We start from the raw sequence: 23700 nt of genomic DNA on the forward strand, positions 1-23700 counted from the left end.
AACTGCAAAAACTTAATCCTTTCTATACTGTTAGCAACTTTCCTCTAGGGCACAGCAGAGACACACTACCAGGGAAACAACTTTGGCTTCCATTAGTTGAGTCCTACTTATTCTACATGCAGATAACTTCACTCCTGTTAATGCCGCAGTAAACCAGTACTGTTTACACACACAATCCATGACCTACAGGAAAGAGGACCTTATTTGTGGAGATACCATATGCTATAGTAGAGAATACAAGGGTTAGCATTCACTTGCATCTGTTTTGCAAAGACAGCCCAACAAAACCGTGTTTACAAGAGCAAGAAAATCTCCAAAAATATTAAAACTTTAAATTACTAAAGCACATCTTTATTTTGCAATTAAACAGTTAAGATCCACAAGGAAACTATATGTATTTTTCCAAGTTTGTACCTAGACAACTATTTGTCAAATGAAATTAAAATATATCCACAAAATCTGCATAACAGCATTTATTTCACATAGGAGAATGAAATTGTTCTTAAGACTAAAACAACTTGTTAACTGTTAATTAGCATATTTATCCAGGGAGCTGCTGGTATTCCGTAGGACATTAGTGTACTGTATCCATGGCAAGAACTTTCTTTTTACTAAAATGAGGACAAATACATAAGGCCCTTCAAAGCATACAGTAGCTGCAGTGACAAATGCTGAAGTTCTTTTCACATTGTCCAGTGTTGGCCAAATTCAAGTTTGTCATTTCAGTTGACCACCCTGGCTGCTCAGCCTAGACGTTGTTTTCTGAATGGGTTTCTTTGATGAGCAGTCATACAAATTCAAGGAGGCAAGTGTCTACTTATGGGAAAAAGCATTTAACATTAATAGGAATATGTAGAATAGAACTAGGCTGAATAAATAATAAAGTAGCTAATCAACTGAGAGGATCCACTTTGCACTGTCAATCATGCCAGTATGAAACCCAGTTGAAATCAGACAAATGTAAAGCTGCAGCCAAAAATGCAAACTCATTACTGTGACTAACAAACAAATATTGCCACCTATGTGACTGTGAATATGATCCAGACAAGGTTTTTTTTTTCCCTTTGTATTTACACAGAGTATAGCACCTGTTACAGAAAGACACACAAAAACAGCCTTGCCAAATTTCCTAGTTAAAACTAGATCACAGGTCAGTGAACTACCTGAACTGAAGTTAAAACTATTCTGTAGAAAATAAAACCTATTTTTTCTTATTTATTAAAATGTTGTTATGTTTTGTTACTGTGGAGCCCTAATGTACTGGGATAATTGCACCGGGCAGTTTGTAGTCTAGTCTTTGTGAACATATTATTCTAATTAATAATGAGAACAGCAGCTTAATGTAAACTGTTTTAACCCCTTCATTCATGTTTCAGGCCTCTGGCCTTTGAGTAAAAGGGTTATAACTTTAAAAAAATTACTGTTGTGCATAATCTACTTATCTGTAGTTATCAGAACTCAAAATAAGTTAAGTACAAAAAAGAATACTGATTTTCAGGTAATTACCTAATGTTAAAATTATGCTAAGCAGAACATTTACAGTAAACGTACATCATTTGCAGCTAGCTGAGAGAGAACACAGAGATTAATTTAAAGGTACCCTGTAATTAGTGTTTGCACCTTTTCAGTATCAAACCTAAAATTATTTTGATAAAAAAAATTCAAAGGCTAGAACTGTCATAACCTGTTATCAGAAACAGAACATAATGCATTCATATCAGGGTATGATCCAAATCAACTCCGCTGAAATCAATTTAGCATCTCTCTCCAAATCCATTACAGTTTATTTTGTTCAATAATTCAGTCAGTAGTAAGCTTCAGATAAAGTGCTACTATTCAAAATTCAAGAAACTTAGGAAAAAAAAGTCTTAGAAAAGTAAAAACTTGCTAAATATGAAGTAGTGCAACCAACAGAAGTTGTCAGCCAAAGTTTGTAAAGCAAAAATGAGTGCTGAGGTTTATTCATAGAATGAGGGATTTTGAAGCTGTTTTCTTCCAATTATCCAGTTCATAAAGTAACCAGTACATTTGATTTCCAGCTGATCAAGGTTCAACATATCCATGTGCATTTTTTTCCCCCTAAAAGAACAATTCCTCTCATCTTGGATTATAACGGATGGAAGATATCCACATGCAAAGGGGCAGGCTGTAGCCATGCACCGTTTCACCCCTCCTTTAAAGAAGCCCGCTGACTTGTGGTGCCAGTAACCTGCAGAGAGGTGATTTTCAGCTGTTATTACCAACTCTGAAGGCTGCTAATCCAACCATTTCAGCTTCAGCACACTATGGTATGACAACCTAAGACTGGAAAAAGTAGGTTTGTTAAAGCAAACAAGTTCCCTTTCCCTCCCAGCACTTTCCCCAACACCATTAGTAGACTTATCTTTACAGTTTCAATGGATAAAGTGGGATTCACCATTACATAATGGATATGGTTACTTAGCTTTAGCATTTGATCCCCATATTGCTCCATCGCTTGTGGCAATGGTAAAAGAACAAACCAATCCACACCACATACAAGAGCTATTCCCATCATAAAACACATGCCATATTTACTTTAAAGGAAAGCCAGCTATTTAAATCAATGATATAAGCCTTTTTTCTGCTTGTAAAACCTTGTACTATACATCTCTTTTTTAGTCTATAACGGTGCACCTCTACCTGCCTTCTACTAAGACTAGTCAAACAGCTGTTCTGAGACAGCATAATGTATAGCAGAGCAGGGACATGGACTCTGAAACGTGAGAGATTGAAAACAGACTCCAGTTGACTCCAGGGGTTAAATTTCCTGTCACTTGTACAAAGTTTGGGGAAATCAAATAGGAAATTGGGACAAGAATCCTCCACTTGCTCTCTACCTAAAACCTGGGCCATGGGTGGTCTGCAGGCACTTCTACAGCACACCGACTGGATATCATGTTCCTTACTTGGAGATTTGTGGATGGTGGAGCCGTATAGTTCGCTAACTGACCATAGTCTTGCTGTTTCCCTGAACCATCGAACATCCTCCACCTGCCCTCACCCCAACACACTATAGTGGCGTGGAAATACCACACAATTCAGCTCCTCTACGTGCCAGGAGCTGCAGCATCTCCACGCACCCATTTTCACTTCCTGTTGCCCTGTGCAGTGGAACTGCGGAGTTCAGCTGCTTTTTGGTCCTTCCCTGGAAACCGCAAAGTTTCTGCTGATTCCCCATGGGAAGGTGTCAGCTATGTGGTTCCACAATAGACATCTCCCCTTGCCTCTAACTGCTTTTTAACCCTTGTAATGATGCAGAATGGCTGTGCGGTTAAGACACTATCCTAAAGACGTGCTTCTGCAGCGGGAAGAACATCAACTAAAATCATTTCAAAATCTAATTCATTAGATGAAACCTGGAGGAAACATCAACTGATATTAAATGTAATGAGATGAATAATCACAGCTTTTGTTCCTAGTGACTGAGATGGTATAGTTTGGCATTTATTGTTAAGCAATAAAGCATAGTGCTTCTCATCTGTTTGTTCCAAACAACTTCAATTTCAGTATCACCAATGTTGGAAAAATTCATTAAGTTAGCTTATCTGAAATCATACTTCTCAGAGAAAATGGCTGACATCTGATGTGGGTGCCACCTGATCGTTACTTCATATTTATCAAAACCAAAGTACTGGGAAAAAAATCATGCCTCCAACCCAAACACTCAAAAAAACCCCAAAACAAGACATAAACCCCTCTAGAGCCCCAAATTTATCCATTAAAAACCTTCAAAGATACTTGAAATAATAAATGGCAGTTGCAGTTTTCAATCATGAAGCCAAAAGGAAAACAAAAATGCCTGTTCATTATACATTGGCACAAAACCGTCATAATATTGCTCTTATTTACAATGAAAATCACTTGACCTTTAAAAAAACTGCATTTGTATCATGGAAGTTTTACAAACTTAACTTTTTTTGTTTCATTTTCTTCCCACCCACCTAATTTTTTCTTCTAAACAAATGGTATGAAAATAATTATTCATAAAATCCAACAGTCATGACATTAACCACGTATAAGTCGTTATGTCTGAAAGATACATTCATGTTTTGTACAGCATGAAATGCACAAAAAACCTAAAAAATAGCTCTTTCTTTTCCTTTTGAGGATAATGATACAGATCTTCATAACCCAAGGTAAAATATTTAGCAGTTCTGACTTTCTTTTATGGCCATAGAAAAATACTTCAAGGCCATTTATACCACAACTGATAGGAACATCATTCATTCTGTTGTACTAATGCTTCATGGTGTTAAAAAGGCTTTGATGTTTTTTCACTATTTTCCAACAAACTCTAAATTACCACCCTACATGCTCCAAGGAAACTAAAAACTCACCGATGTTTGTTTTTCAGCTGGTGGCCATACCAGCTCACTTAACATACAGCTAGGATTCATTTCCCCCACTACAACTAGTTAGTACATTAAGTCAACCGAAGTTAATTCAGACAAATCTGTTTCTTTTGCCTCCATCCAGAATCAACACAATAATAAAGAATAGCCAATAAATATATTCCATGTATAATTGTGGTATAAATGGGTCTTGTGAACTCAAACTGCTTTGGCAACCTTATAGAGAATGTTTAAATATGCCATACACCAACACTATCCAATGTTGCTCTAAACTCTGTCCTGCTTTCCCTCAATAAAGGTATATAAAAAGGACAATTCCATTACTGTCATTTATGTATTTACTATGAAGATAGTTCATTTTAATATAATGGATATATATTTTTTAATTTAAATGTTTAGATATTAAGTGCTTAACTTAATTTAGTCCTCCACCTAACCAACGTTACATCTCAAAATGTTGTCACAAGGAAGATCAAATCTTAAACTTTCATTACAGGGTAACGTCTGCTGCAAATTAAAACTGAAATTCAAACCAGATATCGCTACTATTTTTCTTTCTAAAATCAAGTGGTAAAACGTTTATTTTGCCTGGCCATCAAAATGGAAACAGCTGCTGTTGGGCTTGGTATCCAAAGGTGCTTTCCCATGTATTCTTGGGACTCGAGGTGCGGTAAAACATCTTGTGCTCTTTTGTGTTTTGTCAAATATAGTCAGTGAGAGAACATCTTTTAAAAATATTTTCACAGAAAGCACCTTTAAATCAGCATCTCTACCTTTCTTGTCGTCAAAATAAAAACCCATGACAAAACTATTTTTGATCTCTGAACTGACACGAGATACAGTTTTTGAACTGTATGGTTCTCTGTGCTTTCCTAGATGCTGGGCATCCAGGCCCTCACAGGTGTTTTCCAAGTATGGCAGACATAAGGTGTTTGTACCTGAAAGCTTGCAAAGAAGAATTTTCCCAAGTATCTGTGCTGGTCTAATTAAAGATATCAGATTTACTCAAAGAGCCTCATCTACCTACATCCTTAGGACCAACACAGCTACAACCAACACCCCTGCAGACATGAGGTGGCACCTCTTATAGGCTGGAGGTTACAAACTGAACTGGAGTGGTTTTTGGTAGCCCATTCTGACTAATTACATCTCAGTTTCAACGTGGGTATGATTTCCCACCCCTTTCTTCAGGAACCATGGCCACATTGTCAGTTTTCTGGCAGCAGCAGTCAGTTTACACTCAAATTTCATCAAATAAGATTCATCTGTTCGCTGAGGGACAATATAGACACAAATCTCAAATCTAGAAATATAAGTAGTAGAATTTCTTTGTAAACAGGGGCTATAGCCCATCTAATATTATGTTCTCTTTTATTTCTAAAAATATTTAAAACTCTATATCTCTTTATTTGGCATTGTGGCTCTTGATGGTCACAAATTCAGAAACGAAAGCTTCAATTCACCTGAATTCATTTTCACTGGTTTTTGAAAATCCTGGGTATGGACATACAAGTAATTTATAGCAGTATAAAAAGGGACAAGGGATTTTCCATGTGTTAGCTGCCCTGTGTTGTGCCCATGGCATGCTCTTACCCTGCAGGAACTGCAAGTTAAATAACAGTAGATAGTATGTGTATACGCATGTGCAATGACTCAACTTGAGTGTGTGTAGACGTGTGCCATGACTTGCGTGTGTGCGTGTGTATGTGCCATGACTTGAGAGAAAAAGATAGAGAAAATGTGTATGCACGTGCACAAGCTGACATGAGCATGCATGTGCCATGACTCCAGTTGAGTGTGTGTGCATGAGTTTGTTCGTGTATGCCATGACCCGAGCGTGTACGTGCCATGACTTGACTACTACAGAGTATGTGGTAAAAGTGTACATACATACATACATACATACATACATACATGCATGCGTTTACCATAGAGCACCTGATATTCAGTAAAGCCCAGTCCCTTCTGACCTGCAGTAAATTGGTTGTATGTTCATATCCTTCACAACTGTGGTCTTTTCTAGCTGTCCAAGGAACACAGTGTATTATATAGAAGAATTTTACAATATTTAATCTTCTTTAGCTTAGAACTTTTCATCTTTTAATTCTAGGCAATATATAGGTTATTAACAAAACTGATCAGATAATAATTTTCTGGAAACCAATAAAATAACTTAAAACTTTTAAATACACGGCACGTAGTATTAGGTTTTTACAGGGCAGTGTAGAAAGTGACTGAATCTCTTCTTCCTGTATATCAAGATGGACACTTTGCTTACCACTTGGCTTCTTCCATACTTGAAAGAAGTATTGAAAGGGACAAAATATACACATCTTTAGAATGAGCTCAGATACTGTATCAGACAGAGACATAAGTCTTTTGTTACAAACATGCTAATGACTTAAATAAGAAACAAGACATACAAACTGGAACAATTTAATTTTCCACAAGGATAACAGAAAATGACTGGGGTTACTAAGGAATTAAAATTTTGGGAAACTTGACAGTCTTGTCTTGCTCAAAAAAAAAAAACAAAAAACAGTCCAGTACGAACATGGCTTGAAATCAACTGATGATGACTTAGAAAAACAGTTAGTTAACAGGGATGGAAAAGAATTAATCACATTTGACTGTAAGTTTAAGCTTAAGTATCAGTGCTGTAAAAAAGGTATATTCTAATCAAATGAGACTGCTTCTCTTAATGGGAGGGTAAGAGAGAGGATCAAATTCTAACAACCTACTGGCATTTCATGTTAAGCTGTTAATAAAAGTTACCAGTTGAAAGGAATGTGTCAGATTTTCCACAAAATTACACAGCAGCAAACAATGCTCGTTCATTAAGTAGGCAGAGGTGCTTTTGCTACCTGTAGTAGCATGCAGGTACTTGTAAAAGGAAAGAGGGAATGGTATTTCTGTGACCCCTTGCAGTAACATACTCCAAGCACCAAGGGCCATTTAAAAAATGTGAACCCATGAAGAAAAAATATGAAAGGATGATACTACCCCCAAAGGGTCATACGAGTGCCTTCTTCATTAGACGTACATTGTAAGTCTCAAGGCACTTAAGGGGTTAAGACATAATGCATGCACTAGTTCCCACGATGTAATGTTAACTCAAGTGAATCTGAATACACCAGTGTTGGGCACTAAGTTGTGTCATTAACTCAAAGCAATACCGTTTATATTTCACAAGATGCTGGTAAGTGGGCATTATGCAGCTACTGCTGGGTTACCACAGATGCCAACCTTCCTTTAATAACTAGCTAGTCTCAAAACAGGATGGAGGGCAAAGTGCTGCATCAGTAGGCAGTGTATTTCTAATATTGGCAATATTGCTAATGTTTTTTAAAAAAAAAACAAAAATGGAGAATCTGTACATGGCAAATCACCTAGCACTAGAAGAGACCATAGCTTAGTGTATTTTTGTTGTTGTTTTTTTGTTCTTTAAAGATGTAGGTGTATAACAGAGTGAAATAATTCCAAGCCTTGTTTGTAGCAATTGAATCAGAAGGGGGAGTATATGGCACTACAATGAAATATCGGAAGTTACCCTGAACACACTTAGTTCTTTCAGTTTACAGTTTGTTCGGAGCCAAGCATGAAAATAAAGTCTTCAAACACATGAAAGTTATAGAGTTTTAGAGACTGATTTTTGTTTCAACATAAAGTGCAACAGTGCTGAAGTCTTCCAAGTCCTTTGTCAATTCTTTGCTGTTCTCCAATACCATTTCCTGCAAGCAGTGTTATGGCACGATGAAGGCTGCCAAGTTTATTAGAGGACAGGATTCTTCAATCTGTATCCCAGCCCTTTTGCTCTTTATTTATGCAGCAATGTCTTTAGGGGTTTAACAATTCCTTCTTCATACACCTTCAAAATAGCTTCACAAACAAATCTGTATTGACTCTGAAAAGAAGGTGGACTAAGTTAATGGAAAATGAACAGAACTGAACACTATAAACTGGACATAGGAGAGGTCGCTAAGGCACCAATCGTCCTCACAGGGCAGACTGGTGACCTCTGCACCTCACCAAAAAGCAGGGGCTTGGCACTTGTATCCCTATTGAAGAGCATGCTTAGAGAACACCGAACAAGAGTTTATACTGCAGTCTTATTACAAAGCAAAAACTGGAACATTTTAAAGAAAATAAGTAATATATATATTTACTCAACGTGCACACACGATTGCACCATTCCCAAAACTTGTATAATTAAGTAATCCTTCATCCCCTGCAGCAGTTTATCTAGTCTTAAATTTTCCCACTTTTAACAGCTTAACAGTTACTCTACTAAAGTATCTTAGTGTTGTACCAACCCCCCACCCCAGCAATTCTGAAGTATTACCTTCTCCTATTTGTCACAGCTCTAGAATAAGAAAGCAGAGCTTTATGCCAGAAAAAGCCTGGTTCCAAATGCTTTGCAATAAAGCATTCAGATTCAGCTTTAGCAGCTCCTGAGATGCAAGTCACTAAAACCATGTCTTAACTGAATGAAAAAAGTAAAATAATAATCAGATTGAACCATTAAGGCAGGTCATTATCTGGAGATGTAACAAGGTGGCTGGGTGCCTGGGGCAGCTGCCACACAAAGGACAGTGGTGACTTCCAGTTGCCACCTCATCGATGGTGTGATCGTGCAGCTGTGGTGTTGTACTCTTTTTCTGCACCCCTCTCCACCAAGTCAGCACCCGAGGCAGTGGCTCCAGTCACCACACCCAAGCTGCCACAATCTTGCAAAGCGCCAAGGCTAATACTAAGTGCTGTTTAATACTGTAAACCACAGGAAAGCCAGTATTTATAGCTTTCAAATGGCTTAAAATATATTTATTTTACCCAGCCACTTGATAACTGTTTTTTGTCATCTCACTGGATGTGCATTGATATCGTTAGATTTATAAGTGTTCGTATAAATTAGCCTGCTTAGTGTTGTTTGAAGACTCCCCTAAAAGACATACTCTTCTCAGAGTCCCCTTGATTTACACACACACACGGTGGAAGAATGGCACAGTGCCATCTTGTGTACAGCACATGTAGCTTTCAGGATGTGCAAAGGCAGGAGAAAGACTACAGACTCATGAGGGCATGCTATTTATAGGGATCTTCTATTAAAACATAGCGTTTAATTCCATCCATGGGACTTTTGATGAAATAGTTAAATGGATTCACATTACTGCAACCACAGATTCCTTGCTTCTCTGAGAATTTAATACGGATTTAAAAAATAATAATACTGAAATGGTCCAAAAAAAATAAAAATAAAAAAAAAATAAAAAAAAAACCAGAACACAATGGGAAAATAATCAGTAAAGAAAGAACTAATCTATGGAGACTTAGCCTTCTTTTTTTCTACATATGCAGTGGATATACACAAATCCGGCTAAAAAACATTTCACACAATAGGACATATTTCATCCCACGTAGGGAGTAAATTAAAAACAACAAGGTTCTTTTAGATGGATCGGTCATTATCAACCTTGCATGCTCCATCATGAAATAAACAGGAACACTAATTACAAAGGAATTTCTGGTTCACTTAAATACAGATTTAGATGCACAGGAGAGACTTCTGCTACCTAAATTAACAGGCAAAATGCTATAAGCAGCAAGTGCATGTGGTTCCCAGATTGCTTTAAGGTGAAAAATTAAGGCGGGAATTTGTTTCGGAGCAGCTGTTTCAGAAAGGAAAAGACCTTCATACAAGTCAGCCTCCTTTCCAAACTGACATTTTTGTTTGAAGCTCAAAGGGGCATCTACCAAAACAGAAAATTAAGGGGGACTATAAAAGGAACACAGATTTGACACTGAAAACAATCCAATAATTTCTTTAACATCTGGGAAGAGATAGTATAGAAAATAGTTCACCTTACAGAATATGTAGGGTATCTATACTCTGTAACATCTTCTATCACTGTTCATCTATCACATTCCCCTAGCTTCTTCTGAAAGATGTAATTGTTTAGTAAAAGAAAAGCACTGGAAAGCATTAAAGGACTTATGATATGGATATTGCTGGCCATGTAAGAGAAGTTTATTTGACAAGTGTGTGTTCAGAAGCACTAAACTCTCCTTAGATTTCCCTGAAAGAACAGCAGCAAGGATGTGAACCTTCCTACAGTTACTGTAATAAGCTGGACCTAAATTGCATGTCAAAGTGCTCCGCGCCACTGTTTCCACACATCTTTTCTACCCTACAAAACAGAAGCTGAACTGTGTAATTTAACAGCTGCTTCATTCAGGGTTAAATTGCTCTGGTTTAGCTACCACTTACCAAGGACAGAAGAAATAGATACTGTACAGTAGCTGAGATGCAGGAAGTTCCACCCACTGCTCTTAACCTCAGTGCAACTGTTTCATCTGTCCATACCTTCAGGCTCGTACGGCACTAGGGATTTCATAAATTTTGCCTTATGTTCTTTAAGAGTCAACAGGATAAGATCTCAGATGGAAGCAGCATCTGACTTTGATACTGATGTAGTCACTACGCTGATTTTAAACCTGTTCTCAACCCGCTCCCCATGGCATAATGGAGTTAAAATTCAGAGCACAAGTAATTTAGGGAAAAAATATAGAAATGTTGTCATTTTCTTAAAACTAAGCATTACAAAAACCCAGGAAAAATACAGACTTACAGTTAGACTTAAATCCAAATATGGTAAAATATGGAAATACACAGTGAGAGCACCCAAACTCCTTCTAACAGATGCTGTGATGTGACGCTTAGCACTACCATAGGGTTATGATTAAAGCGTTTTAATATTGATGGTCCCAGAATAGAATAAAGTTATTTTTGAAGTACCACAACTTCACATTAAAGATGACCCCCTCCCAATAAACAGATTCTATACATGGAAAATTATACATTATAATTTTCCATGTACAGAATACAATTATTAGAACACTGCCTCAAATCCATCCCCAGCCACCACTGCAGTGGGGAAAGGAGCAGCAGGGGAGGTGGGGGCAAGCAGTGATGGGGGGGCAGGCAACATGACTGCACCCTCTAGCACCTGCCCCCCAGCACCACTTGCCCTGCCCATGCCTACCTCTCTCCAGCCACTTACCCCACCTGGCCCCCACCCCAGGTGGTGGGTCTGGCTCCAGCTCCAGTTAAGCCAGGAGGCAGTGGCAGCTCCAGTCTTGGCCCCAGAGCCAAAGCAGCTCCCTTGCTGCTGCAGGGTCTCTCCTGATTTCCCCACTGAGCCTGCCCTGCATGGTCTCCCCAGGGTCAGGGCTGGAGTCAAACCTGCACCAGATACCTGCCCCAGAGCACATCCAATCTAAGGTGAGGTGTCTTTTCCTTAAGTTGAACCTTATCTTGGATTTGAACAAATATGTGATTACCTTTTTCCTACAATTTCTCCTTTACCGAATCAGTATAAGGCAGAGTTAACATCGTCCTTTGCAATGTCAGAGCAGCACAATGTAACTGGATCGTACCACCCACATCCCCATTTTCCCTTGCACCTCTCTACATTCGCTGCAGATGCACTCCAATTTCTCCTGCCCACCTCTTCTCTCCCACATCTGGCATTCCCCTTCAGAGAATTGCACTCTGTCAACATGGCTTACATCTTACTGCTCTAGATTAATGGTGCTCAACCTGTGGCCCATGGGCCCAAGCTGGTGGGCAGCATCACTTTATGGAAGGATGTGCTAAGCAGGACCAGGCTGGTGTGCAGCTTACACCTCAAATTGACCCCATGCTGGATGCAGTCTGCAGACTGGCCTTGTGCTGTTCATCTGGTCAGCAGGGCTGAATAAGTTGAGCAGCACTAGTTGAGAGGGCACCAAGGCTGTATCCACTCTATGGCCATGGATAGACATAACTTTTAACCACTTTAAAAGGGGAGGAGTCGTCGCCACTTCGGGAGCGTGCACCAACTACTTTGACATAACTGTTGCATCTTATAGCAACATGAATGTATAAAAACTGAACAAGCACAACAGTTACAGTGACAACTTACCACCTGATACCAGTGTAATTGTTAGGGTGGTCTATGCCCTAAGTTAAAGTGCCCCTTTCAAAATTGTAGGTATCCCTTCTCATTTCCTGTGAGGGTGAAACAACTGTGTAATGGGATATGGATTCATAGATGTCAGGGTCGGAAGGGACCTCAATAGATCATCGAGTCTGACCCCCTGCATAGGCAGGAAAGAGTGCTGAGTTCAGATGACCCCAGCCAGATGCCTATCTAACCTCCTCTTGAAGACCTGCAGGGTAGGGGAGAGCACCACCTCCCTTGGGAGCCCATTCCAGATTTTGGCCACTCTAACGGTGAAGAAGTTCTTCCCAATGTCCAGTCTAAATCTGCTCTCTGATAGTTTATGGCCATTATTTCTTGCAACTCCCGGGGCGCCTTAGCGAGTAGAGCCTCACCTATTCCCTTCTGCGCCCCCATGATGAATTTATAGGCAGCCACAACGTCACCTCTCAACCTTCTCTTGTGGAGCCTGAAGAGGTCCAGCTACCCTAGTCTCTCCTTGTAGGGCCTGGCCTGCAAGCCCTTAACCATATGAGTGGCCCTTCTCTGGACCCTCTCCAGGTTATCCACATCCCTCTTGAAGTGTGGTGCCCAAAACTGCATGCAGTATGAAACTACTATTTTAACTGTAGCAAACATAATATACTTACAGGGGTTTGGATCATCATGGCCCTTTGATCTCTCATTGTTCTCACAATATCTAATGGATAAACAGGCTGATTGCACTCAATTAGACACATAGCTGTTTCCATCGTGATAAGAACCCCTGTCCGTCCAATCCCAGCACTGTAAAAGGAAAAGGTGTCAGTAAGTTTTTCACCTTAGACTTTTTAGAAAAACATTATCCTCCTGAAAGTGCAAAAAGTTGAATTTTAATATCAACATCTTAAATTCCTAAGTAAACCCACGGCAGACATCTATGATTATTTTAATTGCAGGCTTCTGATGACAGCCAACTATACTAGAAGATGAGAGGCAAGTGATTTTATGCATATTACTCTAACAATTCAGCCCTGTCTGAATATAAAAGTAACACAGGGGAGACTTTTCAAAGCACTGAACAAGATCTTTGCCATAAACCTATCAGTGACATTAATGGACAATTTCACCTCATATTATTGTTACCTTAGCATTTGCTGTTCTAATACTTGGGTAACAATAAAGCAATAACATCTTACCTAAAGCATACATATTTTTACACTACTACTTTAGGTTTCCATTGTTACAAATTCTGCATATGTCTTTGCTCTTAAACTATGAAATAAGATGGCTTTCAGGATAGGATGCTTTGCTGTAACTTATTTAAAAATCTATTTACATTTGAAATTTTAACTGACTACATGAAAGCTGTTCATTGCACCACGTTGTAAAATACATGTATTCAATGGGTGCCTGAGTACTAGAAAATATATTGAAATGCAGCTAGTTACGCAGATTGACTTCTCTAAAAACCAATCAACTGAGAAGCTTCATTATGACCTCTCTTCAGATCATGTTTACAGTAAAAACAAGTCAGCCTGATGGAGCTGTCCTACTAGCAAGAGAAAGGCATTTTACCTAATTATCTAGAGACCTAGCATTGAAGCGTATTATGGTCACAGTAAGCTTGTGGAAACTCACTGTTCAGCCAAACATTCAGCAGGCTTGGAAGATGGTGGACATCAGTGTGCTGAGCCCCAAACCCATGACAATTACTGCAGAGTTCTGAATATCCTGTAACAACTCTGGATGAAAGCTGCATTTGAGGCTGATGACAGATGTTCATTTAAAAAGGTGCAATGGGATCTGATCCCTGATCCCAATAATTATCCTAATCCTACCATGCCACATGTGAATAGCAGGACATGCAACTGTGGGACAGGGGTTAAGATCCCAATCATGTCCTGCTTGCCAGTCCAGGGGAAGCCTGAGATCATGATCCCAGGCTCCCCCTGCACTGGCAAGCCTGAAAGCTGAGTACTCAACAATCAACTGGACTGGGACCACACCCGCGCTGGAACTGGTCCTGCTGTGGTCCCAAGCCAGGGGATGGTCAGCTGATGGTCAGCCAGCAGGGACAACACTACGGCTAGTTGGAGCCCCAGTACAGTCTTGCTTCCATCGACAATCAGTTGATCTTTGCTGCAGGGAAAGGATAAAATGGGATCTAAGTTAGGGATCTTCTCCAACAGCAGAGGGAGCCCTTGGGTAATAAGATCCTGTTACCTCGTTTACACAGTAACACACAGGAAATAAGTTGCGTTAGGCAATTTACTTGACAAAATATAGTGTTGTCTGGCCAACAGTTTCTGTTAAGTTCTGTATGATGGATAAAGGTTGCCCCAAGAGGCTGGCTTGGGGCATTGTGCCTGGTTTCTTCCCAACGCATCAGTAATGACTATGTTTGAGTGGTATCGAGTTCCTGGAAGTACAAAAGATGGCCCTGACCTTCTGAGTGTCCCTGTGAAGAGGCCTTACAGCACATGAGAGTTATTTAGAAGCAGGCTCAGGAAAACAGAAAGGATCCAGTTTTGGGCCACCTTCATAAGTGTGGTTAAAAAACAGCCCACTCAAAAACTGCAGGTTTCAAAGGAGTGGACTTCCCAGAGCTCCACTTGCTGGTCAGGTAAGTGCAGTCCATTCACCATAAATGATAGGAAGTTCTGTGCTGGGCAGGATTACCAAGCTGTCGTGACCAGAAATTTCAGTTTCTGAAAGAAAGCTGTCTTCAAGTTGTTGGGTTTGTTTTTTTTTTTGGAGGAGGGATTTTCAGTTTAACGGGCCCCGTTTCTTCATCCCTAGCACATTTTTCCAACTCAGAAGCATCAGACAGGTGTGTAGGATAATAATTAGTTAGAAGAACAATAAATAAAAAGCACTTACTCTGGTTCAAAAGTAATTTGGAGTATCCAGCTAATGTAAACTTCGAAAGCTCTAGGAATGTGCCTACGTAAAACAACTAGTAGCAACCCATAGTAATAAAACTGTTAAATGATTTTATGAAATACAGGTTTAAAAGTGACAACATGGTTGGAGGTCTCATTCAAAATGGCCTTTATCTTAAAAAAAGAAAGTGAACTGGTTCACTTTGTGAGTATATATACAATTTATTACAGTTAGGAAATCTCAGAAAGAATCCAAGACTGACAAAAGGCATTTTGCTTTTCAGCATGGTAAACTTGCTTTAAAATTCAGGTATTTCATGTAAGAGTGTTTTTCAAACTGTTTCCTGGATCCCTGCGGCTTTGTGATCAGGGCTCCATGGAGAGCCTGAGGGTTAACGTGGAGCGGGCAGGGAGGCGGTGCACAGCCACTGCTGGGGGGGTCACCGGGCTCCCTGTCAGCTCCCAGGATTGGGTAAGGGGCTCCATGGCAGAAGTGATATGAAAGAGTTGCATGAGTTTAGGAAGTTTGAAAACTGTCATAAGAAAATATGCACACTGTCCCTTTTTTAAAGATGGGAAACATGTTTTTCATTTACCACTATGTTCTAGAATCTATATTTCTAAATGTCAGTATAATTACCTCAACTGATTAACATTTCAGAATATTTCTATCCAAGGTAAGGTGACCTAAATAAATTACACACTTGATGGGTATAAATTTTAAAGAATCTATGTTACCATAAACAGTTTTTACTTTGATTTTTACTTTAATTTACCATTATCATTTTAACATGTTCCTTTAATTCTGTCCAGAAGATGGCATCAAAGGTTACCATATCATATAGTGATTTGCACAGAATTTTATTATTAGGAACAAATGTAATAAATAACTGCATGACAAGCTGCTCAATGAAGAGAGGCTAACACTACCCTTAATGTGAAAAATTTATCTACATTATGTTCCAACTATCAGAATAAAAAGATACCATGAGAGAATTACATTGGATTTACTTTTCACTATAACTAATTTTTAGAAAACTAGAAAAAAATCTATTCCATCCTAAAAGACAGAATGATTAAAGTCCTTGTAATTAAAGTTAACACTTTTCCCACATCTGAATGCTTTTGGGTAATAAAGTAAAAGGAGCTTTATCTACTGGGAAATCATTAATTTTAAAGAGCATAAATATTGATAGTCTCTCCCTATATAGTTCTCTCTCAAGAGCAGTAAGTGTTCAGCTGTACAGATTTTAAAATGACTATTAACCCCTTCTGGTTCTGCTAGCAACACAATCTATTGCCAGAGACAAGCTACTGAGGGAGAGACTAACTTAAAATCCAGTCAGTTTAAAAATATACACAACTAAAACTATTTCATATTCCAATACATTTGCAAAATCCACTTGCCATTTTTGGGGGCTTCCTTTTGCAAAGAAAAGGAAATCAATTCTAATACAGCTCTGAAATTCTCTGTGCTCAAATTGGAAAATCTGAGGTGAGAGTATATTTCCAAGTTCTACCCATATGCTCTGCCCAAATGGAGGCAGAATTCGAGTACATTATACATGTATTAAAAACGTGTGTGCACACAGCATACGGTTTTTATCCTTGCATCTGTGTTTGGCTCCCCCTAGTGAGGCTTGAATATGCCCACAGGTTCTGCTAGGCTGCTCAGACAGGTTTCCTTCTTGAGTGTGGAAGTAGCGGCTATCTTGCAGCTGCCACTTACCTGGGTCATCAAAAGGAGGCATTACAAATAGCAAATTGTTCAGCTCTGCAGTCTCGGCTCTCATCCTTTCCGTGAGGCATGAAATAGTTATCAGTACTGACATGTAAATTATCACTGGGCAGCTGAATGGTGTCACTCTGAAGTGACTAAGACAGCTCACAAATCTCAGAGCTATTCTTCCATGGTCTAAGGTCTGCAGGTTCACGTAGGCTTTATCTATACTACCACCTTGCCGAGCCTGTGACCACACCGGAGGAGAAAAGTTCCACTTGCTTACTCCTGCTTCACACCGAAGCCTGACAGCGGCTATTAGACAAGAGAGAGCGCTCTGGGAGGTCTTGAGTGTGTGTCCCAGTGCAACTCTTATTTGCTTCTGCCAGCCCTACCAATTTCTTTCAATAGTCTTAAGTCTTACTGTAACATTAAATGATAAAAACTAACGTGACTGTGTCCTTGTACCCTTCCTTAGTTTCTCTTCCTACAAAATGGGCACATCTTAGCTCACAAATAAGAATGCTACCTGTACACCATGATGATGAAAGCCCAAATCCTGTTCACAGACCAATTCTCAGTGAAGTCAAGGGGATGTGAATGCTCATTTGAAGCCAAAATTGGATTTCAAGTATTAGTCTCTTCAATTTATGTTAAGCACCCTCAAGAGTCTACTTATGGAGATCTTAAATGTAATTGAGAAAATGCTAACAGCCATTACAAGCATTTAATAAGAGCAGCAATGAAACTATTTCAGCTTTACATATGACACTAAATTAAAGAAAACAGTTATTTTCATTTATAACAAAAGAATCAACTGTTACAAAAAGTGCGTGAACCTTAAGTGCACACTAAATATTCAGTATTCTAGAGATTTCAGTGAAAGTGTGCCTTTCACATGATCACATATACTAGACATATGAATGTAAGATTTCTCCAGCTCTTTTTGATCCCTGCAGCACACTTACCCAGTGAATACAGCAATTTCCTAAACAGGGGAAGTAGTTTGCCCCCCACCACCTCCTTGGTAACAACGTACAATATTACCCAGACATATTATAATGCAATTGTTTAAATGATTTTTTTCTTCAGAAATTTGTCCTCATGTTTGATGCTAACACTAATTTGCCTCTGGAAAATTATCAGCAACAGTCAAATTCAAATTTTGTATCCTCATCTTTCTTTCCTTTAGTGGGAACATATATATAATTTGGAACTATGACTTTGGAAACAAACAAAATACAACACAGAGAACACCCAGTGAGAAGAGGATTTCAGTTAGGATATTTAAGAAAGTCAAAAAAAAATGAATACCTGCAATGAACAACAACAGGCTCTTCTCTGCCAGCCCTTTTTTTCCGTACTAGACACACAAAATCCAGAAAGTCGCTGGAATCATCAGGAACCCCATGATCTGGCCATGCTATATACTGAATCTGGGTGAGTTGACGACTTTCGTTTTTCTAATCAGGAGACAAAATTTATAAAAAATATAGTTGACAATAAAAGCCAATGATCATCAGCCGTGTATCTAGTATGAATTCTCATTTAAGCATCTCAAGATGCTTCATAAACATGAGTTATTGCCCATACCATATTTTATAATCCTGACTTTTCCTAAAGGCTCTTCACATTTTAAAGTGATTATAGATGCATCTAGAAAGGTGTTGCTCAAATTTTGGACCTGCAGGTCAGAAGACTGACACGGAGCTAGTCTGTGTGTACTGCTCCTGCTCAGCCCTGGCACTGTGCCCTGCACTGTGCCCACACATGAAGGTCATGGCCTGTGTGCCACGGATTGAGCACCTCTGATCTAGAATTTTAAAAAAACCAAACACCTTTCTGCTCTTCATTGTAATGCAGCAAAACACCTTCCAGCTGTTCACTGTAATGCAGCAATATAGAGAAACAGGTTCCAAAGCAGTGATTCTTAACCAGGGTGCCACCAGATGGGAGACATATGAGCAGATAAGTGCAGGCATAGGCTTGTCCCTGCCTGTCTAATCTCCCACCCCCACTGCCCAGGTCCTCTGCAAGGAGGGCAGCACTGTAATATATACATTAGTTTTGAAATTGGGTGTCACTCAGTTCACAAGAGTTAAGGAAGAGGGCCTCAAGTCCGAAAAGGTTTAAGAACCACTGTCACAGAACATATGACTTGTCTACGTGAACACAGAAGGCAGAATATTTTTTAGGACATTTTTAACGAGGTGTGTAAAACGTTAATGGAACATTTACATTTGTGTGCTGGCGCCTGCGGGCAGGTCCATGCTCGCCAGCCCCCTACACCCCTGCTGCCAAGGTTTGCGGGCGGTCCTCGCTCACTGCTTGCTGCTGCCACTCCTCGCCACCACGGTGCACCCCCAGTCTTGGGAGGTACCAGTTGTTCATGTTAACAAGTATCCCAGATACAGGGACTCTGATTACTAAGGACAGAGTGGAAATTGTGAAGTCTTTGTGGACAACTAAAATTACCATAGGGTAATTTCTCCAAGCGATTGTAAAGTAAACTCCATACTCACTGAAACATGTTCAGGAACTAACACGCATTTAATTGTGTGATTTCCCTTAATAGATAGGGTACAATACAGTAGTGTAGATACAAGCTCTATCTACTGAACTGGATATCTATATCAAGGAGTAATGGGAGATGAATATGTAAACCAAGCTTCAGGTATATGATCACAAAACTAAGTAGGGGAGTCTGCAAAAACTCCATGCGACCTTGTGGCATGCACTCTGATGTGTGGTGGGCCTTTAGTCACCTACTAATAGGATACAGATAGAGACCCACTCAGAGAGTCTCTAAACAAAAAGATGGTAGACTTGTGAGGTGGAAAGTTTTTGAATGCAGTAGACCTGGGAGTCTGCTATGATGGTGCATCATCTATCTGAGTGAAAGGGGAGATGGTCAGGAGGCGGGCATCCTAAACATTTTTTTCAAATTAGTCAACAGACAAAAGCAAAAAAAAAAAAAAAACCAAACAAGCAAACAAACAAACAAACAAACAATCACAAAATAAACTAGATTTAACCAAAACAAAATGAGGACAAAAATTCAACAGGTAGTTGGAGCTATAGAGCTAAACCACAGACAGTGCTGAAGTTCTGTCTTGCACCATGGCAGCAGGTAAGTAGGAACCAAGGGGCACTTATGTCTGCCCCCTTCCTAATCTTGGCTGTGGTGCAGCAGGCTGGGCCCATAACAGTGCTATTCAAAAAGAATCTGACTGGATGTGAATGGGGTATCCGAGCTCTGAGTGGAATTGGTATGGACCCTTTGTGTATTTGTTAGCTTTACTCCTAAATCAACTTAACCAATTACTATTTGATATAGGAAGCTCTTTACGACCCAGTATCTAAATGCTCCCCTCCCTGCCCAGACTTGCAGTTCATTTCACATCTAGTGTACCTTGCTTCTTTAGCCTTCTCAGCCTTAACTCATCAAATACTACCTACAAACTAAATCAATTGTGGAGACACATAACTTATTTTACAGTTCCAGAATTAGGTATATTATTACATTAAAACAAGCAGACCCTGTATGACCTGTCTACTACAGATAAAATGACAAGCTTTCCAGGTGACAGAAAACCACAGAGAAGCTTAATAATTAAATACTTTCTAGTCGGGAAAGATGTAACAGTCCTCAAGAGAGGCATTCACTCTCTCATATTGGAAAAGTAAGAGAGCATGGAAGTGGCCTGCTGACTTGAATTAAAGATTTAGTTCCTTCATCAAATAGGATTTCCATTTTACAAGCAGAAAAGGGAAAAGTCACATACGTGAAACAGACGAACTATACTATTGTGGGGGGAAATACACTCAAACAACTACATTTTAGCCTAAGGCCTGGTGAATCCTTTACTTGAATCCTGGAGCAATCTAACAGTAAGACTACTGATATTTAACTACTTTTTTAGGCCTTTAACCCACTGAAGTATGCACCAATCTTGATTTCTAATGTTGCCCATACACTAAAAGGCAACATATACTGGCTGCACAGTGTGCCAACTGATTCGGGGGATGGCTTTACTATTTAAGGGCAAAACAGAAAATCACCAAGGGGAATGGGAGAGAAGAAAGCTCATGTGGCAAACCTGCCTACTTCCTACATACAGTAAAAGCCTGTGCAGGGCCTGGCTCTCTCCCCCTTCATTTGAAATGCACGAACTGTGAATTGCTGCAGTCTCCTTCCCCTCTTATCATCCTACTGGCTACATAAAAAACAAAAATCAACATGGATCTTTTCAATTACGACTTTCATTTCCTACAGGTTAAAATAGAAGGATCATCCATCATCTTTCACCATGAAAATACTGTCTTTAAAGAAAAAAACATTCACCAATAAGATTTTTGCTGGCTATGTGTTTCTAAGTACTCAGGTTGAAAGCCTAACTTAGGCACTTGGGCTGCTGAGATCTAAAAAAAAAAAAACACCAAACCACCCCCCACCCACGCTTTACTGGGAAAAGCAGCACATTAGTTTGACCCAGCTCCGCAGTGTCTGTATAGCTCGCACACTTTAGCAGGGCTCTTTGGCACTTTTATCTAACAGGTGATTCAATCACCCTCTTCTGGGCGTGTGCTAGGCTCTGCAGGCTGTGGCAAGTTTAAAGTGCTGTTTTTGAGGGAGGGGGTTATGTCTCTAAGCAGCCTTGGGATACTTCAGAAGAAGCTTTGTCTCAAACAAATAACAAAATTATCAAAGACAATTATTCAAAGCTGCTCCCCTTCATCTATTGTCCATCTTTCTTCACCTCTGGACTTCTTTTCTTCCAACTCCATTTTTGAGCATCTCCATTCTGGTTCTCTCTACCTCCACGACCCAACTTCACTGAAACTGATGCCAACATTTTGGATTAACTTCTTTTGTTCCACTTGAAGGGCCTTAATCTTGTCCTGGTCAAACTCAGAGCAGCCTATGAGACCATTAACAACTACTTCAAACCCAGCCACTGGCTTCTGAGGCACTGTCTTCTCATGTTCTCCTCCCACTTTGCTAATTAGTCCTTTAACACCTTGGTAAGTGGGCTTTCCACTTCCTCTTTCCCTCCTTCACTTGATGTCCACAAGGCTTTGTTCATCAGTCCTGGCTATTCTCCATCTCTACCCTTTCTCCTTTACCCAAAAGCCTTCAAATATATCATTGTTATGACAACGACTTATCCATCTGTATGCCTGCTAAAAACCTGTTCCCCACCTTGTCCGACATCTTGACCAAAACAACACTTCAAATCTTTCCCCACGGGGTTTCCATTTTCCTCAGTGGCTCCATCACAATGGAAATATCATTATACTCCCAGTCACTCTTACCCCGAGTTCTCATTTGTGTCATCTTGAGCTCAGCCTCCTCTTCAGAGCTATATCCACATCTTGCTACTTCTACCTACAGATGTCAATTTGTCTCTCTGGGCAGACTTTTTCAATTCCTAGTCTCATGTCAAATACATTTGTAATGCAACTCCCACCTTGATGCAAGCCATATTGTCCCCTTCAAAGTTCATTCAAAACTGCCCATCTTCCTGGCTCACTACCCTCATCACTTCATTTCCTCCTTTGTATCACCCCTCTTTCATCAAAACAGGTTCCTTGTCTTTTTCTTTCATGTCACCAGTACTTAGCTCCACCTTACATATCAGATCTACAAGTTCACGGAGCCATTTACTCCAACCATCAATCTTCCAATGGTTCCAGGTTTAATTATCTTATTTTCTCCTTTCTTCAAGCCATCCTGCAGTTTCTTCCATGCTACATTTTTAAAGTGCCATCTTTATCCTCTTGATTTCTCTGCAAACATTACTTGTCATAACACCTAACATTAGTCTCATTAGACACCGGTCAAATATATGAAAACCTATTTCTCTGCCTTTTCTGTTTAAATCTATTTGAATTGTTACCTTATGCTGTCAACCCATCCCCCATTCCATCTGTCTGACTTGATATTGTGAATTCTTTGCAATAGAAACTGTTTATACACAGGAGCTTCTACAAGCATATCTTGATCCTTCACTTGGCACTACAAATCATTATGTATTAGAAAAGAATGAATATATTTCTAAAATTAGCAGCCAAGATGCATTGTAAGATAAGGAATCACATGAAACCTGGGCAGAAAGACAACATATCAACCAAACCAGCTAACTAGGCAACAAGAAAATAGAGCTAAGGCAAAAGGCAAAACAAAGAGAAGATTGCTATTTTAAAATAGATACCGTGTCGTGAGTGTTGTTTTTCCTGAAGCCTGGACTATGGCAGGTTCCATATTTGTTGCATCTGTGTGTAAATCATACTCTCTGTTTTAAGTAAAATTATTGTTTTTCTAATTCCCAGTACTACATAGCTGATAAAAAAGGTTGTCAGATACGTACCTCTGTCTATAATGCAAGCATATCTATCCAAATACAGTCAGGGATCAAGTCTGGGGAGGAAGGCTGCTTTTCTGTGGGAGCTTTCCTTCCTGACCATAACCACAACTGAACACACAGAGACCCTAAAATAAACCCAATGCCTGTTTTTAACCCATCTACAAACAAACAACCAAACAAATAAAATATACACCCTGATGTTTTGAATCTTCTGGAACCATGGATAGCTACTCTGTAAAAACTTGAAGCTGAAGAGTATAGACAGGCAAAGGGTGAGAGCTTGCGGGTAGGGTAGACTGGTCCAAACTCTCCCATGGGTAGTTTTCAGACTGTGGAATAAACCCAATCTCCTCCCAAGGAGCTAAGGACCACCACAAACTTGAACACCTTCCACTC

At 39.6% G+C, this 23700-nt stretch overlaps 1 protein-coding gene across 1 annotated transcript in view; it reads right to left on the reverse strand.

Moving 5' to 3' along the window:
- Positions 1–329: 329 nt before the first annotated feature.
- The window catches only part of PTPN4 (protein tyrosine phosphatase non-receptor type 4), a 213236-nt gene continuing 189865 nt past the window's right edge, over positions 330–23700 (reverse strand). Inside the window, exons 25-27 of the mRNA XM_090046053.1 lie at positions 18251–18399; positions 13003–13138; positions 330–8277 (exon numbers count right to left, since the gene is read on the reverse strand). Of these exons, the coding sequence (XP_089902179.1) occupies positions 8191–8277; positions 13003–13138; positions 18251–18399 (372 nt within the window). The 3' untranslated portion in view covers positions 330–8190. The remainder of the gene's footprint in view (positions 8278–13002; positions 13139–18250; positions 18400–23700) is intronic.

Source organism: Crocodylus siamensis, chromosome 4, assembly GCF_052110815.1.
Source record: "Crocodylus siamensis isolate JL-2025a chromosome 4, ASM5211081v1, whole genome shotgun sequence".
NCBI classification, from domain to species: domain Eukaryota; kingdom Metazoa; phylum Chordata; order Crocodylia; family Crocodylidae; genus Crocodylus; species Crocodylus siamensis.